Genomic DNA, 19,374 nt, shown 5'->3' with positions numbered 1-19,374 from the left:
TTTCCAACCAACGCCTGCTGGTTAACGGGATCACTCAACCAACAACAAGATACATGAATGATTCTGGAGACGAAGCCCTCTGTCCGCAGCGTATACAGAGTTTAGAATATTGTCCCTGTGAGTTTGGAAGGTAAGGGGAGTACTAATGGTTTACTGGCCTTTTTAGAAAGTCTGCATAACTTGGCTTCCAAAATGTTCATTAGGCCACCTACAGTAGGGTGACCTGCAGTGAAGTTCCTTGGATGTTTCTAACCTCCATAAACCATCAAAGTTGGATTCATTTAATAAGAGTATTATATATAAATATACTAATCAGTCTCAAATGTCATATTTTTGAGTACTTTTAGGATATCCTTATACGGATCCCAATTTTATAACCAATTGCGTCCGTTCCTACCATTTGCACTGTAAGGATGGTCCAGGTAATGACCACCCTCTCTAACAATGCCTACGCAATGATGGAAGAACTTGGTATCACATGTAACACAATCATAATAACAATAATAATAATGATAAGAGAAGGAGGTGATATTGTGTCTAGTCTGTATATAGTCATTACTAGAAATGTTTTTGTTTTTTTTACACAAGGTATGGATTAGAACAGGATACAATGGTTTTTGTCTCTGTTATCCTGGATTTATGTTTCTAGGGGAAAAAAATGAACATTGAGACATCATAAAAATGTCCAGAATCCAGATGTATTAACAGGTTGGAGAGAGTACAAGAAAAAATACACAAGATGTAAGAACAATGACAGCTTCAGAATGAGGGGCTCCAGAAAAGTTCACTTAAGGTTTGGAAAACTGTGCCCTAACTTGGATTACAGCCCTTATTCCACAAAAAAAACATGAAATAATCCAAGAGAGAGCTATTATTATTATTATTCATTTATATAGCGCCATCATATTCCGCAGCGCTGTACAAGGGGTAACCAGGACATGACAAGTAGTGCCTAACAATCTGAAACAAATGCTTACAATCTACCAGTAATTTAAAAACGCTTTTTTTGGCTGATGTACTCATCCTAAAAGGACAGAAGGGACCATAGGTAAAAAAGGTGTTCGATTGTCCAAATCCATCATTTTCAGCCCATATCTGCAGCGTTCGGAGCAACGTGAAGTAGGCGCCTGTGTAGACCAGTATAAGGGTCTACGGCCACTATAAGCGCGCTGCACGTGGCAGGCAGAGCCCTCGAATTCCCTAAATTAAGAAAGTCCAAGTTATGTAAACTTTCCCACAGATGCAAATCAGCTGCTGAGTTAATTTTGGATAGAAGCCTCTGAAACTCCTAGCCCCCAAAATAACCGGAGACAACATCCACTCAGTGAATCATGTCCTGAACCCACTCACAAACACCGATTCAACCCTGCGGGTGAATAGCAAGTCAGGAATCTAGTGTGATTCATAAAAAATGATTCCTATGAACCTCCTCTTATCAGCAATGGGGTATAGAAACGCAGAATCATCGAACGTGACGGGTGATAAGACCCATTCGGCCCCCGTCTAGTCGCCCGTTTCTCCTGCTGTTAAGACTCAAACCTTAATCAGTCGTTGGTCTCGTCTTAGATTCAGGAGCCGTATGTCTATCCCGCGCATGTTTAATCCCCTCACTGTATTACCCTCTACCACTTCTGCTTGTGTTAACATATACAGTCTTTACTGGAAGTTTGGGCTATGTATCCACCACACTTTCAGAAATGTTATATATCTCCCGTGATTGAATATTTGTACCAGCGGAGAACGTCTCTCGTGTTTTGTTTTTTTGCTTGGAATTTCCTGTGGAATACAATTCTTTCGTGTCAGTTTGTGGAATGGCTTTTGCAGAGCACTGCAAGATGTCTGGCTTTGTAGAAAGGGTTATTGTTTACTCATGGAGCGTGCAGGCGCAGCGCAGATCGTGAGAAAGAGGTGGTAGGGGAGGGCGGAAAGAACAAAATGTTCCCAGACACTGGAAATAAGAAACATCTTGTGAATGAGGATGGAGACGATCTGCTGCGCTGAGCTCCAGAATGAGAACAGAACAGTTAGGAGAACCTGCCCAATGTCTACTCCAGGAGTAAAGGAGACTTCTTAGAAGTAGAACAGGTATTATTAATGGAGACAAAGTATATCAGCGGCTACCTCCATTCTATGTATTCACTCGTGTAGCCAGAAAAAGAGAAGCCTGATGCATGGTGGTGGGGGGCTCATGGTTTCATGTAGAGGTCAAGATTCTTTGGTGTCCTCCTACCCCAATTATCTAACTGGAGACCCATTCCCCCCACAATCAGACTCTCTGATTTTCACGTGGACTAGTGAGGATGCAGAAGAAGAGAGATTTGTATCAGAGAAGGTTCAATGACTACTAGATCATCAGGTACAGGTGTCATAGATGGCGCAGAGAGACCAAAAACATGGGTTTCTGGGCTTCCTTCTAGCTTTCTCCCTTGTGGTCCCCTACAGCTACAGATTGGTCTCTGTGTACCCGATAACTTAAATGTTACGCTGGGACACCTACCAAGGAACATCAGGACACCTACCAAAAAACACCCCAAACATCCACTTCTCTACTCCATCACCCAAGAGTATGGCCGTTTATGGATACATGCAACTAATCTGGTTAAAGGTCCAACCGGTCCCGCTGACCGAATAGTCCTAACAAAAATCATGACAGTCACAAGTATGCAAGAAGAAGTGTCTGAACAGACCCCACCGGCCAACCGTGTCTTGGCCTGAATAGAAATATGCAAATGATCAGCTTTATTCAAGATCTACAGCAGATTATAGGGGGTTCACACTGTGAGTCGGTAAATTTATGGCCATTTAAATGAATCCCAGCTGACTCAAGTGGTTTAGCCGCATATATCAGAGCATAAATGTAGCCGGAATAAAATAGCATTATTCATGATTAAATTAGAGCAAACTTTGAATCACAAATCCCCAGTGAGCAATCTGGGGTATGGACGATAGACAATTAATCTTTCACAGTAAAGACTGCAGATAGGGCTGGATTTTCCGAAGCTCCAGGCCATCAGTAAGGATGAATGGCCCCCTGGAAAACGTCACAGGGTAGGGCACCTATATACGTATCCATAATGTCCTCTAGATTTACCCCGTCGCCAAATTCAATGCGTGGATTGGAGTATAAAACAGAACAAAGTGCTATCGCCACAAGGACATCAAGTGATACTTTGTAACAGAAGCGGGTGAAAACTTTCAATCACGTTCTAATTATAGCAGAAAATGGCCATTTCCAGTGCCAAATTACTACCGGCAATCATGGAAGCTGCCACAGAAACCAGATTTCGCTTTTCACCCATTCCTTCCCTGTAACACAATCCGGGTCAATATAACAGAATTAAATCAATAAAATCTCATGACAACCACTGATGTATCACTATCTAATTGAAGATCCGAGAAGAAGACACATTAAACTGCTTTGCAGTTGGGTCTCATTATTTGAGTTGAAAATCGAGGTCTATTGGACTCCATCCCCATCTATTCCGAGACGAACCCGGAATGTTTTCATACAAAGTAATCGCTTGGTTCCTGCAAACATCAATCCGAAGAATATCTCAACTGGATGGTTATTCTTTTTCTATCCATCTTAAAGAATAAGAATTCTTTTTTGTCTAAAACCAACCTCTTTAAGCAAAGATTCCATCTGTTCCAGGAGACACTTTATTAGAGGTTTACGTAGGACCTTCTTGGTCTGATGTGTCCTTCTGGGCAAATAAAAATCTCTTAAATCCAGTCCAGAGGAGGGCAGTAAGATCCGGCCCTCCAATAAGCATCCGTTCCATACAACCCTACCCAGACATCAATCCAGTCCGTCGCTAAAAGCCTTCTGATGACCACAGTGACCTCCTCCACAGGCCGTACATTCCAGACATTTACTGCCCTCTCTGTAAACTGTATCCTTCTATGTTTAAGACGGAAATTCAACTCTATTAAAAGTTTGATTTTCACATTTTAATTTTTGGAATTTTAAGTTTTTAACTGATCAAATTACAATAGAAAAAGTGTTTATAGTCAAGATTCTGGCAAAAAAATAATAGCTGATTTAGTAAACTCAGCTATTTATCAAACAGAAGATGCATATTTTACATTTTTGGAACTATTTTCCTAAACGATATCCCATTTTAGCACAATTCTATAGATCACAAGTACCGACAATACATTTATAATGGAAAAAGCAAATGGATTTTTTTTTACCCTTTTTAATAATTTATCGGGGGAGGGGGGAATCCTACGTTCTACTTTAAACAGTGAGTTACTTGCTAATACTTTCCGTGTCTGATTTGGAGGAGAGAGAATGATGGTCTAATCTAATATTTAGCTAAAATAAATACCCCAGCTGCTAGCAGACATAACACCGCTCTCGCGCATGGCGACGTTAGCTGAAGACTCCGCAGAGGAACAGGATAATGAAACGTACGGCTAACAGACGAGGCAGTCGGTACAGACAGATGCTTTTTTATGGCCTGCGCTAATTAATAGAGTGTTTTATTGTTGTGTTTATTTGTAGCTGTGTGGAGCCCCCTGCGCTGGTTCCGAGCCTCTGTCTGTACACGTTTCCTCTTCTTCTCTCATTACCGCGTTGGACCCGTTCCATCTATCAAAGGCAGCTTGGAAAAAAACATTCAATTTTATTTTTTTTTTAGCCTTTTTACTGTTTTTTTGGTCTGAAAATAAGCATTCTGTGCCCGTGAATGACATAATCAGAGCTGACATCATAGTTGGCTCGCCTGTCTGTCTGTCTATTAACCCCGTCAAGGTTTGCAAAAAAAAATCTCACAAGCTACAAACCGCGATCTTTGATGATGATGCCGCGATCTTTGGACATATTTATTGAAAATATCAAAGTTTTGGTACTCAGGGTCAAGTTTTTTTATGGGAAAAAACTGTCTGAACCACAAATAAAATAAATGAACTTTTTTAACAAAATATGTAGAATATGATTGATTTGTAATGGACTGATCTAGATAATATTGAATATCTAGGTAGTGGGTGTGGTTATGTCTTAGTGGGTGTGGTTATATATGTTAAGTATGACTAGTGGGTGGGACTTTACTAAGACATTTTTTTCTGGGACTTTGTGACTTTGTGTTATTGTCATTCGAGATTGCCATTGTAACAACGCCACTGAATCCTCTGGCACAACATAAATAAATGTAATGCTACGCAACACTACTTTTTCTGTTATATGCTGGACAATATAGTCTGCTCTTCACTCTCAACTTAATTTATGTATATATATATATATATTTTTTTTTATATACGAAATTGATCTGTTGCATGTGAAATCTCAGATGAAGTCATTGTTTAATTATCATAATTGGAAACATTCAGAAGTTTTAAGAGAAATGTCTGACTTAATTTGTAAAAAAAAAAAGTTAATATTTGGTAACCTTTAACGCTATGTATCCCAGGTCACTAACAAGTCTACATTACTAACGAGCGTACGGTCATGCATAATATGGATGGGGTTAGGACCCCCGAGCAAAAGAAAGCCTTTTGTAATTTAGATACCGACGATCCTCTTTTTGTTTGTCACTTTCTCCGCAATGCCCCTTTTATTTTATAAAACAAGTAAAAAAAATAATAAAATAAAATGTGGTGGCGGTAAAAAGGAGGTGGCCAATGGCGCCCCATACCCTTAATGCTGTTCCAGCGGCAGATTGGACCATGTAATGTGCGGCCGCCCAGGGGTCTCAAAAGCAAATGTAGCGTTATATCTATTTCTGTCAACTAAAAACTCAAGGTTTTTATTAATTTTTCTTATTCAGAAAATTTACGCGTAAAATAAAAAGAAAACTAATTTTTTGCAGGTGGAACCAAACGGGTTAAGGTGTAGTTGACGTCTCTGGATTCATTTAATGGACCAATGAACCTGTCCAGGAAACATACCGCTACTTTTCCTCCGCAATAATTTGAAATGGGGGGGAGGGGTAATGGAAGGTGCCAATCCTTCGTCTTTTCAGCTGACACCAACACTTTTTTTTCGGGGGCCTTGGCAGAACGGAAGCTCTGAGGTTTTATTTTTGCAGAGGAAAATGTTCCAGAAGCCTAAAATTTCCAGGAGGAAACTTTGTGTCATTAACCAGTACCTTCAGTCAGGATTTTAACCCTTTCAAAGACAGATGGACCTGCAAGCTTTCTGTAACTGGTTAGGTATACAATGTAATGTACTTTTAAAAAAAAAATGGCCCCACGATTCCAACAATGGGACCTAAACCTAGTTCTGATTCTACTTAGAAGCCAACGGTGGACATTTCGTTAAATGTAGGTTCCTAAAATAACATTTTTAGGAGCTACGGAGGTTTGGCCTCTAGGTTCTAATAAACCTTTCATCATTTTGCTTCTTCTGGCTGGCTTAGAATTCTGGGAGTAGCCCTCAACCCATCTTAGATTCCACAGGAAGCATTTTCCTCCCTCTTGAAGAGTTCGTACATTTAGAGAACATTCCATAATCCGTCTGCCATAGCTGTCACTCCAATGGCTCTGATTCACCCTCATTATCGACCACAGATGGTGAGGATCTTGAGAAGAAGAATAAAACACTAACGTCCTCATAAGCTTTCCTAAAGCAAGAAGAATTTTTTTTTTTTACCAAGAAATTAGGATTATAGACTTGAAGAATGATCGGCGGACATTGTTTGAACATCTAGAACTGATGTCCACGTGAAAGATACCCACCTCGAGGTGTATTTGTGTTCTGAATTCTATTATGGTTCCTCTGCATCAATAAACAGACTCTAAAAAGTAATTTTTTTAATTTTTTTTTAAAGTGTTTTCAGTTGTTTTCTGGGACTCCTTCGAAGCTCGGCCGTTGCTCTGTCTATTCCCAGACAGATGTCTGTGTTCCATGAAGGAAGCCTAATATGGTCAAGTACTTAGAGACGTATTAAAGAACGGAGGGGGGAAAAAATCACAGCAGACCGCCCTCCATGGTCTCACTTCTTGGCAGAATGGATCCTTCCATTGTTTTTTTTTTGTTTTTTTTTTCTTAGCACGTGGGGAGGAATAATCATCTTACAAGCTGTTACCGAAAGGGTTTGAGCGAGCGAATGTAGACTTCAAGATTAGCGTGTGTTCTAAATGTTTTATTTTTAGAATCGCATCCCACCCTCCGATTCCCTTGTGGAAAAACCCGAGAAAAGATTTGTGTTTAAGGCTTTAAAACCACATCCCTAATCACAAGGGGAGAATCAGATCCTACATCTGCTGGTCTAATAAACTAGAACAAAAGTCTATCATTCCCCGCGATAACGGGCTACGAAGAACCATGAGACCTGTAGCTGAACATTATCCGGATGATGAGCCATGATGATTTCAGAGGTTCAAATACATATTAGATTCCAAATAGTCCCATTGGGGGGGCACAAAATTGCCCCCAAAGCAAGGACACATGGCCTCTACTGCTTCTTTGGCCCATAACAAGGACCCCAGATTGACAGAATTCTAAAATCCCATTGGTTTCTGGACACTATGTAGCATTTCGAAAAATACAAGATATCAGTTATAATTAACCTATGATTTAAACTTTTGTGTTTTTTTTTACGTAGATGAACACATTGAAGGTTCTTGTTTGTGAAAGTTATATATCTTTTGCTTTTTCATTACCAAAAAAAATATTCATAAAAAATTCAACATTTGGAAAAACAAACCCAATTTCACAGTATATGAAGATAGAATATGTGCCAACACAAGACCATAATATGTAACAAAGTACAAAAGGGATGTTTCTTTATTTCAAAGTAGGACTAGGGGGTCAGAGGCTTAGATGGAACATAAGGACATTTTGCTTTACTGAGAGGGTGGTAGATAAGTGGAACAGCCTCCCAGCAGAAGTGGTAGAGGCTAATACAGTAAGGGGATTTAAACATGCATGGGATAGACATACGGCTCCTGAATCTAAGACGAGACCAACGACTGATTAAGGTTTTGAGTCTTTACAGCAGGAGAAACGGGCGACTAGACGGGGGCCGATCTGATGGGAAATTCTATGTTACTATGTCCCTGTTTTGGTTTAAAGCACCACGTTTTCCTCTACAGAGGTTTAATTAACTTTTCCTGCAACAAAATGTTCTTTTTTTGAAACAAAAAAGGATTGAAACCCTTTAATTCTCTGAATGGATGGTCGTTCTTCTGCTTTGTATGGAGGGACACATGCCAGAGGAGCCTAGAAACCTTTAACAAAAGCCCCCTAATGTCCCCTAATGTCCCCGGGTCTACAAGGGGGTGATTTATAGGCTATCCGCTGCCATAGAAACTCAGTGAATTCACAAAACATCTACTCTTACAAGGGATAAACCGAATCCCACCAATTTGCTATGGTGATTCCCTTTGTATTTAAACAGAGCGCAGATCATAAACTTCCAAGAAAAAAAATAACATTTAATTCAAGCAAGAAAAGGGAAAATTCATCCCAAAGGAAATCAGGCAAAGTACCAGAGTTACTCTAACTAATGAGTATTCTTCTGATAGTTATTAGGGTTAGAGGGAGCAGCCATCTTTTTCAAACTGTTGGCAACAAAGGAAGGAAAGCTGAATAATAAATTTCTTTAATTACCCTGTTTATGAATCTCTGGCGTTTTATATTTAATGATAAAAGCCTCCAATAATAAAAAAATTATATAAATTATAAAAAATATATATTTATTTATATGATTCATTTATATAATTTATATATATATAAAAAATATATAAATAATACAGATTTTAATATAATAAGAAGACGCTCAGAGTTTTATAAAATGTCATCAGAGCTGTTTTTTTTTTCTCAAATCTGTTTTTAAATAGGAAAACAAACTGAAGATTCTTTTTTTTAAGGTGCTAATCTCTTTACGTTTAATTCAGTATGTAATATTTAATAAAAAAAAATTCAACATTGTGACCCGGTACCTATATATACCATATTTTTTTTTTTAATTTAGGAGCAGTGCATAATACTCAGCGACATGGATGCACATTTCAAATATTTCAATTAAATATTGTACAGATCGGTACCGAAATTATTACATAAAATTTGAATGATTGCAAAAATGATTTTCTGAAAATCAGGGGGAAAAAAAGACTTGATGGGCATCCTCAGGAAATTTTTATTTTTTTTACCAGTCATTCCTTAACTACGGGGGCAAAACAGGGCAGAAGCTAGGACTGTAGGGAGCTCTGCGGAAGTTGTTGGCGCTATATAAATAAAAGATAATAATAATAATAATAATAATAATAATAATCAGTCTAAACCTGCAGTTCTCAGTATGGCCAGAGGTGGCGCCTGGAATAAGAAAGCTTTTCTTAAAAGGAGGGCCCTTTTCATGCGTTCGATGGGTTGTTTATATGGCCTCCTTTAACGATTCCTTCCAGACACTATGTATCGAGAAACTCCCACAATGCCGAGTACACGGTGTGTTCTGGAGTTGCTCTCGGTTCCCTACACTCTATAGTTTGGACTGGTCCCTCGGGTTGAAATTAACCAGCCTGCCCCAGCAGACAGCTGACATCAGTCAATTTTAGGACTTTAGGGTGCTACGCCTTAAAACTATGGCCAGGAGAGGTCACACCTGCTTCACAGAGCATGACAGTGGAGCTTTGTACTGGTGGGATCCTGACGTCAATAGGGGTGCGAACTGCACTCCCCGGAGTCTGCCTCGGTGCTGGAAGGAAGCAGGAAGTATCAGATCATTCTCCAAGTATGAAGCAGGAGCAGCTCTGCCTCGAAAACCACAGCTCTGCTTCATATAAAGATTTTATAGTATGGGGCATTAAGTATATGAATGGCAGCGAGCCAACCATTGTTTATCCTGCAGGCACCTAAAGAGTTAATATTGTGCTTTTTGAAAGACAGAATATTCATAATGAATCAAAAGTTAGAATTACTGATCTTACACATTAAGGGTTAGGAACGCACATATCGAGCACAACCTGAGTAGCTCCCAACTAGCTCGGGCTTTGGACTATAGTCACACTGGAGCGAATGGATGTAAATTGAAGAACATGCAGATCTTGTTGGTTCAATACCAAGGTCTGGAACCGACTCCTTCCTATTCTCCCCCGCTGTGAACATATATAAGATTCCCAGTTGGTGCTTTTGCTCCCAGTATGTTATGGTTGATATCCCTGCTTGAATGCAGGTGGATTAAATAAATATGTCTTAAAATAATAATGACAAGTCAAGAGGACTGGTATTAGAGCGATTTGGGTAACACATTTGATGAGTCACTCCATAGAATCTTCATGATGGGCTATTGAAGAGTTAATATTTTAAGAGGCTCATTTAGATTGAAGTTCTCGGATAGGATAGGATAATGGGAGATGTAGTCTCACAAAGTACAGTTAGACCACCCCTGATGTAATATAAGACTGGTTATGATGTAAGTCTGACATGTGGTGGCACCGAGTCTTTGCTACAATGTATCCTCCTCCTTTCATATGAGTCCTTCGGCTCTCCATGGAAATTGTGACCTCTCTGTGGTTTTCCTGGGGCCCCCTTCATAATGTCCCAGCAACCATTCCAAAGCTTTTTAAATAATGGGGGCGTGTGAGTGGGAAGCCACCATTTAACCCATTCCCCACTGCCAAACTAAAATGCTCCACAAGGAAATCCCCATTTATGAGATTTGGCAACATATGCCCAAAAGTGTAGCAAACAGGCAGACATCATGTCGCCTGCTTACACCTCTTAAAATCGTGTGCCCGTACGTCACTTGGTGGGGAACAGGGGGCGAGATGTGTTAGAAGATTTGTTCGTTTCAAGCATCACATTATTCTGTAAATTTAGAATTTCCAACCATTTTTAACCCTTTAAACAACGGTGTCTATTATTTATCCCACTGATACGAAACTAGAAATGCTTCCCGGAAGTTCTGGAGCTAAAACTGATGAGAAAAGGTCCTCCTAGAACGAGAAGAAGCTGCCCATGAACATGAGGGACAGGGATAATAAAGTACATTTTAAAACTGTAACTATGGATACTTGGTTATGTGGTAAGACTTTGAGATAATAAATAGACAATCCCAAAAACTCCCCTCTCGGGGTAGGGTCTAGAATAGCTATTCTGGAGTTCAGGTCCAAAGACGTACCTGAGAAGTTACTAGTTAAGGTATGAAATCAAACCATATCGCCTGATTTCAGCCAATAGATACTACAACTTCGATGGCAATCGGCCGTTATACAGCCTGACGGCTGGTTGATGCTCATGGGGGTTTTAGCTGCCATAACAATCTTATCAGCCCTCCAGAGCTGCTCATTGTACATCTGTCATAAAAGGGTTAATAACAGGCCACCAGTTTCCTAACCATATTTACTGAATTCCTGAATGATCTTGCAAAGTATTCTGGAGCAATCGGTATCTGTTCCATAAAGAAGATACAATGTATTCATTCGTCCAAATCTAGGGACCTTCTGTGATTTAACCGCATGCTGGCAGGGCGTCTAATGCTTCTAAATGCTGGCAAGAACAGCTTTGTTGGTACCGGGGGAAATAACATATTACGATCATTACGAGGGGATAAAAGATCATATCTAGCTCACACCTGGAATTCTCTCTAGAACACAAAGTCCAAGTCGCAGAGACCTGAGATCCAGCTGCCCCTGTAGGCCCTCAACTGGAAGGGATGCTTCTAGCCTGCTGGAGAAAGGCGGAAACATCTGTGGATTCCAGATGCATTTGCTAAGGGAGCCAATCCTTTCACATGTGGTTAACAAAGCCTTAAATGTACAGACCGATGTATCCCAACAGGAAAGACGGAGAGGAGCTTTCTGGAGAGGGCTGGTCTAGAACTTGAAACCCTGAGCAGGTGTACAAGAACAAGGCTAGGGCTGGGCAAATGATGTCAGTGCATGTATTGTCGCACCCATCACTCCCATCAACCCCAGGCAGTAGCTGCATGATAGTCAACAAAGACTTTCTCTAGAAATGAGAATGTTGCTGACCTTCAGACATCATCTACGGGGCCAGGACTGGCCTAACTCCCATCAGGCTTGACCAGTTTCTTCTGGCCAACCATGATGAGATTTGCAGTCCTCCATGAGCTGGAGTGACATAAATGGCTTATGCCGAATCTAGATGGTGATACAGAAAAGACTTAACACGATGAAAAAGACAATTTAGGTGCAAAGTGGTAACACCGAGCAACAATTATAAGAATCATTGGAATGTTCCGCTCCACTTTAACCAGTTTCCACTAGATTTGTACTTTGCACATAACTCCAGATTTATCAAGATTAATATTTGACACCGTGCTCTCCTCCTCCGGAGATCTTCCGTGTGCGCGGGGAGGACTGGGCTGTAGCCGGCAGAGATGTCTTAAACAGTAGCAGTTTACCGGGGGTTTGATACAGTTCAGACGGGGTTGGGGGGGGTTTAAGCCGGAAGACCTGGCCTCCAACGGAGGCTGACACGTGAGGAATGGTAAGAACATGTTGGGTGATGGACAGGTTGGACCAAACAGCTACTCGGTCAGGGGGTCCTTCACTACTAGTTGTAAAGAACAATCACCAACACGTATCTGTATCTATCATCGTGTGTTGGACAGAGAGCGAGGTTGGCAGAGGAACCCACCAGAGAATGTGTGTGGTCATTTGGAGCGGTAGATGTTGCAGTCAACAAAAGAATGCTCTGAACACCTGGAAAATCAGAAAACCAAGGGCCAACCCAATATTACGGACAGGGTGGTAGATAAATGGAACAGCCTCCCAGCAGAGGTGGTAGTGGTTAATACAGTGACGGAATTTAAACACTCATGGGATAGACATACGGCTCCTGAATCTAAGATGAGACCAACGACTGATTAAGGTTTGAGTCTTTGCTTCGGGGGAAAACAGGCAGACTAGATTCTATGTTTTTATCACGGTATCCAGATAACCCAATTCTGCACACAAAACGGGATCGAGGAGAGAAAGCTGCAGCGGAATGTGATGTCATGAGCCTGACGTCTCGTATCTTGTGTATAAATGAACTCCCCAACCAAAACCTCAACCAGAACACAGAGTGTGAAACGCGCCCTCGGGCTGCCTCGCCCCTTCACTCCGCATCACACCTTGATAAAGAAGATTTGGGGCCGGGATCCACGCAGCGGAGGGTCTCACGCTGTGGTTGCTGGGTGTAACCAGAACTTAGAATCCCCCGTGACCTGCACTTGGATTCGCACAGACGATTCTAACAACGCTATTTATCCGTACGAGTAACTCCCAGCACCAAACGCTGGGAACGGCTGAGCGAACAATATATCTGATGTGAAATGAAGTCGCTTCCCGCGCTGTCTCATTCACCAAGGGCCGTCTATAAACCGAAAAAAAAGAAAATGGAGCAATATTTCTCAAAACTATTTTTAATCTGATTATTAGTAATTAAAAAAAAAAACTGGTGGGAAAATAACAAAGAAGATTTTCCTACCTCTGTGGAAGTACAATCATAATGATTCTCTATAACGGTGAATATTCTGTTTCATACAATATATTTAAAAAAAAAAAACAAAAACCTTAAACTAATAACCTACTAAAAAGACCTATTTTTTTAATTTTTATCCCTTTTAAGTTTTGCCAACAAACATATTGTGAGTCCGGCACCAGGATGGATTTTTGGAGTAAAAGCTGTTAGAATGTGGAATTTACTGAAAATTCGAGTCAACACCTTGCAACGCGTCTATACTTTATTATTATTTATTGTTTTATATAGCGCCATCAAATTCCGTAGCGCTGTACAATGGGATTCGCCCGAATCTCGGGAAAAACGGGGGCTTCAGAGAACTTAACAGAATCTCTTCCAGGGGCAAAGCCTTTCTCTAAGCCCCAGCCAATGCCTCTTATTTGTCCTATGGATTCCTGAGACCGTTACAGACAGACCTCACAGTAAACTGGACGTCTTCCTCCATACATTGTGATCCCACCGCCATTACCATGAATTCTTCCTATTGCCACAATTCCTTGGCATGAAGACATCGTACATTTTTGCTGTTACCCACCCTGGGCTTCAGAACCAAATTTGGTAAAAAGGTAAACCGAGTAAATTGAGAGAAACAGGACACAGCTCACCTTTTGAAAAGTAATGGCAAAAGTGGTCATGAAGCAGAAACATCTGGAAGAAGAAGGAGACCAGCCACCAAAAAAAGGTCCTCAGATACTACAGAAGGTCCTCCAAACTCTTTAGATACTTTGGACACCATGAATGAAGTGATGTGGGTAAAACTAAGGAAGAAAGAAGGTCCAAAGTACCCAACAGTCCCAGTCTTGATGGGATAGTTCTGTGAGTCGGACACATGTCTCCAAACCTACCTGCTAACTACTTGCCTACCGGAATTTAGACTTTTTAGATCTTGATGACAATCGGCCAAAACGTGTTAAAGGTTTCAGAATACGTGGCAGATATCTGTTTTATGAATGATATTTTATATAGAGAAGGCTGCAATGAAAGAAGTCTAGGTTGTGGTAAATTATTCGACAGGCCGGTTGGTTACGATGGCTCAACCAGGCCAAACATAACTTTGGAGGACAAAGTACCCATCGTTAAGGGAGAAGGAAGCACAGGGAACCCCTACCGTTCTTTTTAATTCTAGAAAATATTCCAAATTTCTGATTCCAGGCAATACGTATCCAGACATTAGCAAAGTGACTAGACTAGATACCCCACCACTTGGGGTAAATTAGACCAACCAGTTGGTTAGTATGTAAAATAAGTGGCTTTTCCTGGAGGACACATTTTTAAGAACACCCGTGGATAAGGTAGAAAAAAATTCAAATTTAGGATTCCAGACAATACATATATATAGAAATTAGGAAAATGCACCATAGACAAGATACCCCATAAAATACCCCGCAAAATAACCACACGCTAATTCTAACCTTTTTAAAAAATATTCTAAATTTCTATTTACCCGTTCCCCTTTGTATAGCGATCAGGAAGGGATTATTTTATAGAAAATATAATAGTTAGAATTATGATAGGAATTCTTATAATTTACGACATTCCTTATGAAATTTTCTGTAAGCAGCAAATTATGACCTAATAGTTTGTTGCCACAATTTATAAACAATATTATCACAAACGCCAACGTAGGAGCGTCTTTCACATTTGCAAATATTTACTACATTTTCTTGGACAGAAATGTCAGTTTTGCAATATGACGGAGCGAACATCGAAGGAAATAAAAGGGTGATCGACGGAAAATGTGAATACAGGAAGGTTAAAATAGAGCTGGAGCGGAGAAGTTAATGACTTAAGGAGACGAGTTCCTGATGTTCCTTACATGCTATATAGAATGTCATATATAATGTATACACGCATGATGTAAAACGGGACGTGAATTCAGGGTTTGGGTGAAAAGAGCAGCGCTTTTATTTGCTGAACGTGGAAAATACTCGGTGGACACAGAAATGCGTGGGATGATCTTTTAATTTTGTGTTTAAAAAAACATCTTCTAAACCGTACGAGACTCGCTATAAATGAGCTTTAAAAAACTTGAACCTAAAATCCTAAAATTCACATATATTTCCATGCTGGAAACGTCACAGAAAGGGTTAATGTTACATTTTTGAATTTGAGTATTCAAGGACCTCGGCAACTTTTCCGTATTCGGTTCTCAAAGCAACTCTACTTTTTTGGGGGTTCAGCACTCGAAATGTTAACTATAATTCCTTGCGCAAGTCTTGGGATAAGGAAGGCCTGGATTAGAACTGTTCAGCCCTGCAAGGGTTAAGCCAGTTCCTCTCCGGCTTGGTCCTCTCCTGGTCCTGAGGTCCTCCTAAACCAGCAGACATCTTGTATTCCTTTAACACATTAGCACATATTTCACATTCCACTCCGTGGGTTACCATGGAGAGAATTCAACTGGATAAAATGTTTTTGCGTTTTTTTGTCTGTCGCTGGTTTCATTTGGGAAGATTGCTGCGGATCTGGAGAGAAAATTTGGGAAGGAGGGCATCGCTAGCCCTAAGTAAAGCAATGGCTTCCGAGTGTTCTTTTAACCCTTTGGGCAGCAAGGGGTTAATAGCCCGTTAAAAGTCCCTCAAAAACTGCCCAACCATGGGAAGGTGAGCGGCTGTGGTGCTGAAAGGGTTAACGCTGGTGTAAGCCTTTAATACAATGACCTCCAGTGAGGTAAGGCAGGACTAGCAGGGGTTAATGAGTAACCAAGCATCTCATGTGATGTGGAAGAGACTGGTGCCTGGAATGATAGTAAAAAAAAAGAATAGTTTGCCTTTTTTGTTTGTAATCACAGATTTTGGGGATTTCTAGTCCTGGACTGTGTTAGAAATGGGATCTCTGTCTGTAGTGAAGTAGAAGTGGGGGGCAGCTGTGAATACAGGGGTGGTGGGGAAAGGGGTATTAGGGCAGCTGTCATCCTATTGCAAGAAGAGAAAACTCCAAGTGTTACAATGTAACAAGCATTAACTCTCTCGCTTCCACATCAAAGTAGCTTGATCTGATGTCACAACTGACATCACATGGGACAGAAGGGGTTAATCTGGACACAGACCCTCCTTTTTGGGGGGGGACTCACAAACATACACCAAGATACATGGATCTAGGAATCTGGGACCATGCATCTGGCGTGGAAGGAGTTAATCCATGTACTGTCTGAGGGTGATGAGAATGGCAATATATCGCTTCATACTAGTAAGCCAGTTAACCATTCATTGACCCTGCTACACAGGCAAATGACTTTTAACCCTTCCAGCACAATTACACTACAGCGTTAATTAACCCTTTAATGTCAAAACAACTCTTACCAGCTTGCTGAAGCAGATGAAGAATTATCAAGAAAACCGCTGAACATCGCGAACAGCAAAGAAATGGTTAAAAAGTGAACATTTAGCTGCCAGAGGAACCCCAGAGGGTCCAGCAGACATCTTTAACACTTTGAGTGCCCAAGGCCCAACAAATGACTGCTCTAAAGAAACTTCTGCACCTCCATGAGCAACAGGGGAAAAAGTTCATTTAAATCACTTTTACAAGTTGCTAGAGGAATACGATTAACCTTTCTGCTGCCAGTCTGGCACCATGGCACTGAAGAGGTTAAGGGGAGCAGCATGCAGGGCACATATACTCACAGGGTGGTGACATTGGCAGGGGCACTTGCAGCCTCCAGGAGCCCCCTTGCAGAACAGTTCACCAAGCAGGGGCTATTGACCGTGAAGTTGGTACAAGTGCAGTTGTCCGGGCAGGGTTGGCACCATCCAGCGGTTGCCCCCGATCCGAGCCCCAGCAGGAGCCCAGCAGACACCAGGAAGAGGGGGCAGAGCCGCAGTCCCAGTGCAGGGGGGGAGGCGCCATCTTTTCTCTGGGTTGCAGCCTGGTCATTTCCAAAATGCATAGCTCACTCACATTGCATGGGATCCCAGGCTGCCCCCCACAGCATGCGACACCGGAGATCCCCAAAATCCAGACCCTGGTGGCCCTTCCCAGCTCTCAGCTGCAGCCGGGCACTCTCATCCTCACGGGGAGCTGTCTCTGTGTGGCTCGATGTGTCTCTGCGCTATAGAGGAGGAGGGAGCTTGCACTTCTCATTCACAACACTGGGGGGCGCAGGAGAGCACGCAGGACAATCCTATGGGATCAACGTTTCGACTTCCAGCTTTGGCACAGGCAGTTGGTATCATCAGATAGTATTACCGGTATTATTACTATTATTATTATTTATTGTTTTATAAAGCGCCATCAAATTCTGTAGCGCTGTACAATGGGTAGACAGGTCATAACAAGTAGTATATAACATAACAATTTGACTTACAGAGACAACAGGTGAGGAGGGCCCTGATCAAACCAGCTTACAATTTAGTATACGGATTAAACAACATTATTATTATTATTATTATATTATTATTTATATAGCACCAACAATTTCCGCAGCGCTTCTTACATTTTAAGGATCTGACAAAACTAGAACTGACCGACTATGACGAACCGAGACATTAGGGGAAGGGGATCCGGCTCACAAGCTTACAATCTAGACAAACGCGTTACTGTGTAACAATTAATAAAGAAACAAGAGCTTTGGAAATACAAACATCCTGACACACACAATCACCTGAAATACCTTTTTAATGAAACCCAATTTTAAACCATTGTCTCCCTAAAACAGAATATAACCTGCCTCTCATCTTAATTAAAAGTATTTTAGATTTACAATGCAAGGAACCTCGGCTTAGATTGCAAGCTCTTGGGTTTGTGTGTGTCTGTCCCTTTGGAATGCAACAAAGCAATGATCTCTACTGTACACTAACAATGTAAAGTGATAATCGCAATACCGATGATAAATATATTATATATATAATTTATTTTATATTTTTTTGTGGGGTCCATCGGGATCCGGGCAGCAGTGGGTTTTTGTGCTGTGGTCAGGACCCCAGAAGCTCGCTTCCAAGTTCTGAAAGAGCTGGTGAAAAGCATTCCAGCCGTCCGCTGCCATGGCAGCACTAAATAAATAAAACTATCTTTGTTTTACTTTAAACCAGCAAAAAATAGCCCTTCTTTAACTGGGTGCGGCGCTGCGTCTGTATGAGGCTGGCCAGAAAGGAAGGTTTCGGAAATTTCAGGATTCTGAGGGAGGCGAGAGTGAAATTTCGGGTTCCTGGTGGTAGTATGCGCGACCGGTGGGAAATGGGGACTTCACCATGATCAGTTCTGCCCAACGTTCTAATTTGGAACCTTGATGCAGATACAGGGGTCTATTCACCAAAGTACGTACGAGGATAGTCAGCAGCACCTCGTGACGCGAAACCAGAAAGGGTCACTGGGACGGTACCAGGCTTACCGGACGCTTTTGGGGCTGTCGGTCCCTGAACCGTCACTTTTACCTGACACCCATAAACTGATATTTAGAAATCTGCAGAGACATAAGGAAAGTGATAATATCTGGATTTATATCCCCCATGTACAATATTATTAATGTCTACAGCTCTGGGGGGTTATTACTGTATACGGCACTGGGGGTTATTAGTTTATACAGCGCCGGGGTTTTTGGGATATGGGTGAATGTCTTTTCCAGATCTACCCGGATCTTCAGTACCCTAAAGGAGATGAACGCATTACCTCAGACCGTGGCTCTGTGACGGCTGCCCCCGAAGGAATCATTACTCCGGTATATTTAAATCTTGTTTTAAATAGGTTCTTAAGAACCGACAATAATATTGTTATTCCCACTTGTGGCAAGTGAGACCTGCGGTCACACGTGGGAGCTGACATGTTGCAGGGAGCGGCGATGTTCATTTGTCTTTCTGCAGGTGACTGCCAAGAGCCCAGAGCATACACAGATTAGGGCCCCTATTTTCTATTGCCCCGAATGATGTGATAATTTGCCTTCTCTGAGGTAATATTACCCGTATCAGACACACACGCTATTTACATTTATTTGAGGATCGCCTGAGGCGGCGTTACTTTCTTCCAATAGCTCA

At 41.4% G+C, this 19,374-nt stretch overlaps 1 protein-coding gene across 1 annotated transcript in view; it reads right to left on the bottom strand.

Moving 5' to 3' along the window:
- Positions 1–17,439, bottom strand: part of PKD1 (polycystin 1, transient receptor potential channel interacting) — a 46,927-nt gene extending 29,488 nt beyond the window's left edge. The window contains exon 1 of the mRNA XM_053470793.1: positions 17,032–17,439. Coding sequence (XP_053326768.1) covers positions 17,032–17,294 — 263 coding nt within the window. The 5' untranslated portion in view covers positions 17,295–17,439. The remainder of the gene's footprint in view (positions 1–17,031) is intronic.
- Between the last annotated feature and the right edge of the window lie 1,935 nt (positions 17,440–19,374).

Source organism: Spea bombifrons, chromosome 7, assembly GCF_027358695.1.
Source record: "Spea bombifrons isolate aSpeBom1 chromosome 7, aSpeBom1.2.pri, whole genome shotgun sequence".
NCBI lineage: Eukaryota > Metazoa > Chordata > Amphibia > Anura > Pelobatidae > Spea > Spea bombifrons.
Note: the sequence above shows the minus strand (reverse complement) of the source record. Positions and strands in the feature narration are given on the sequence as shown.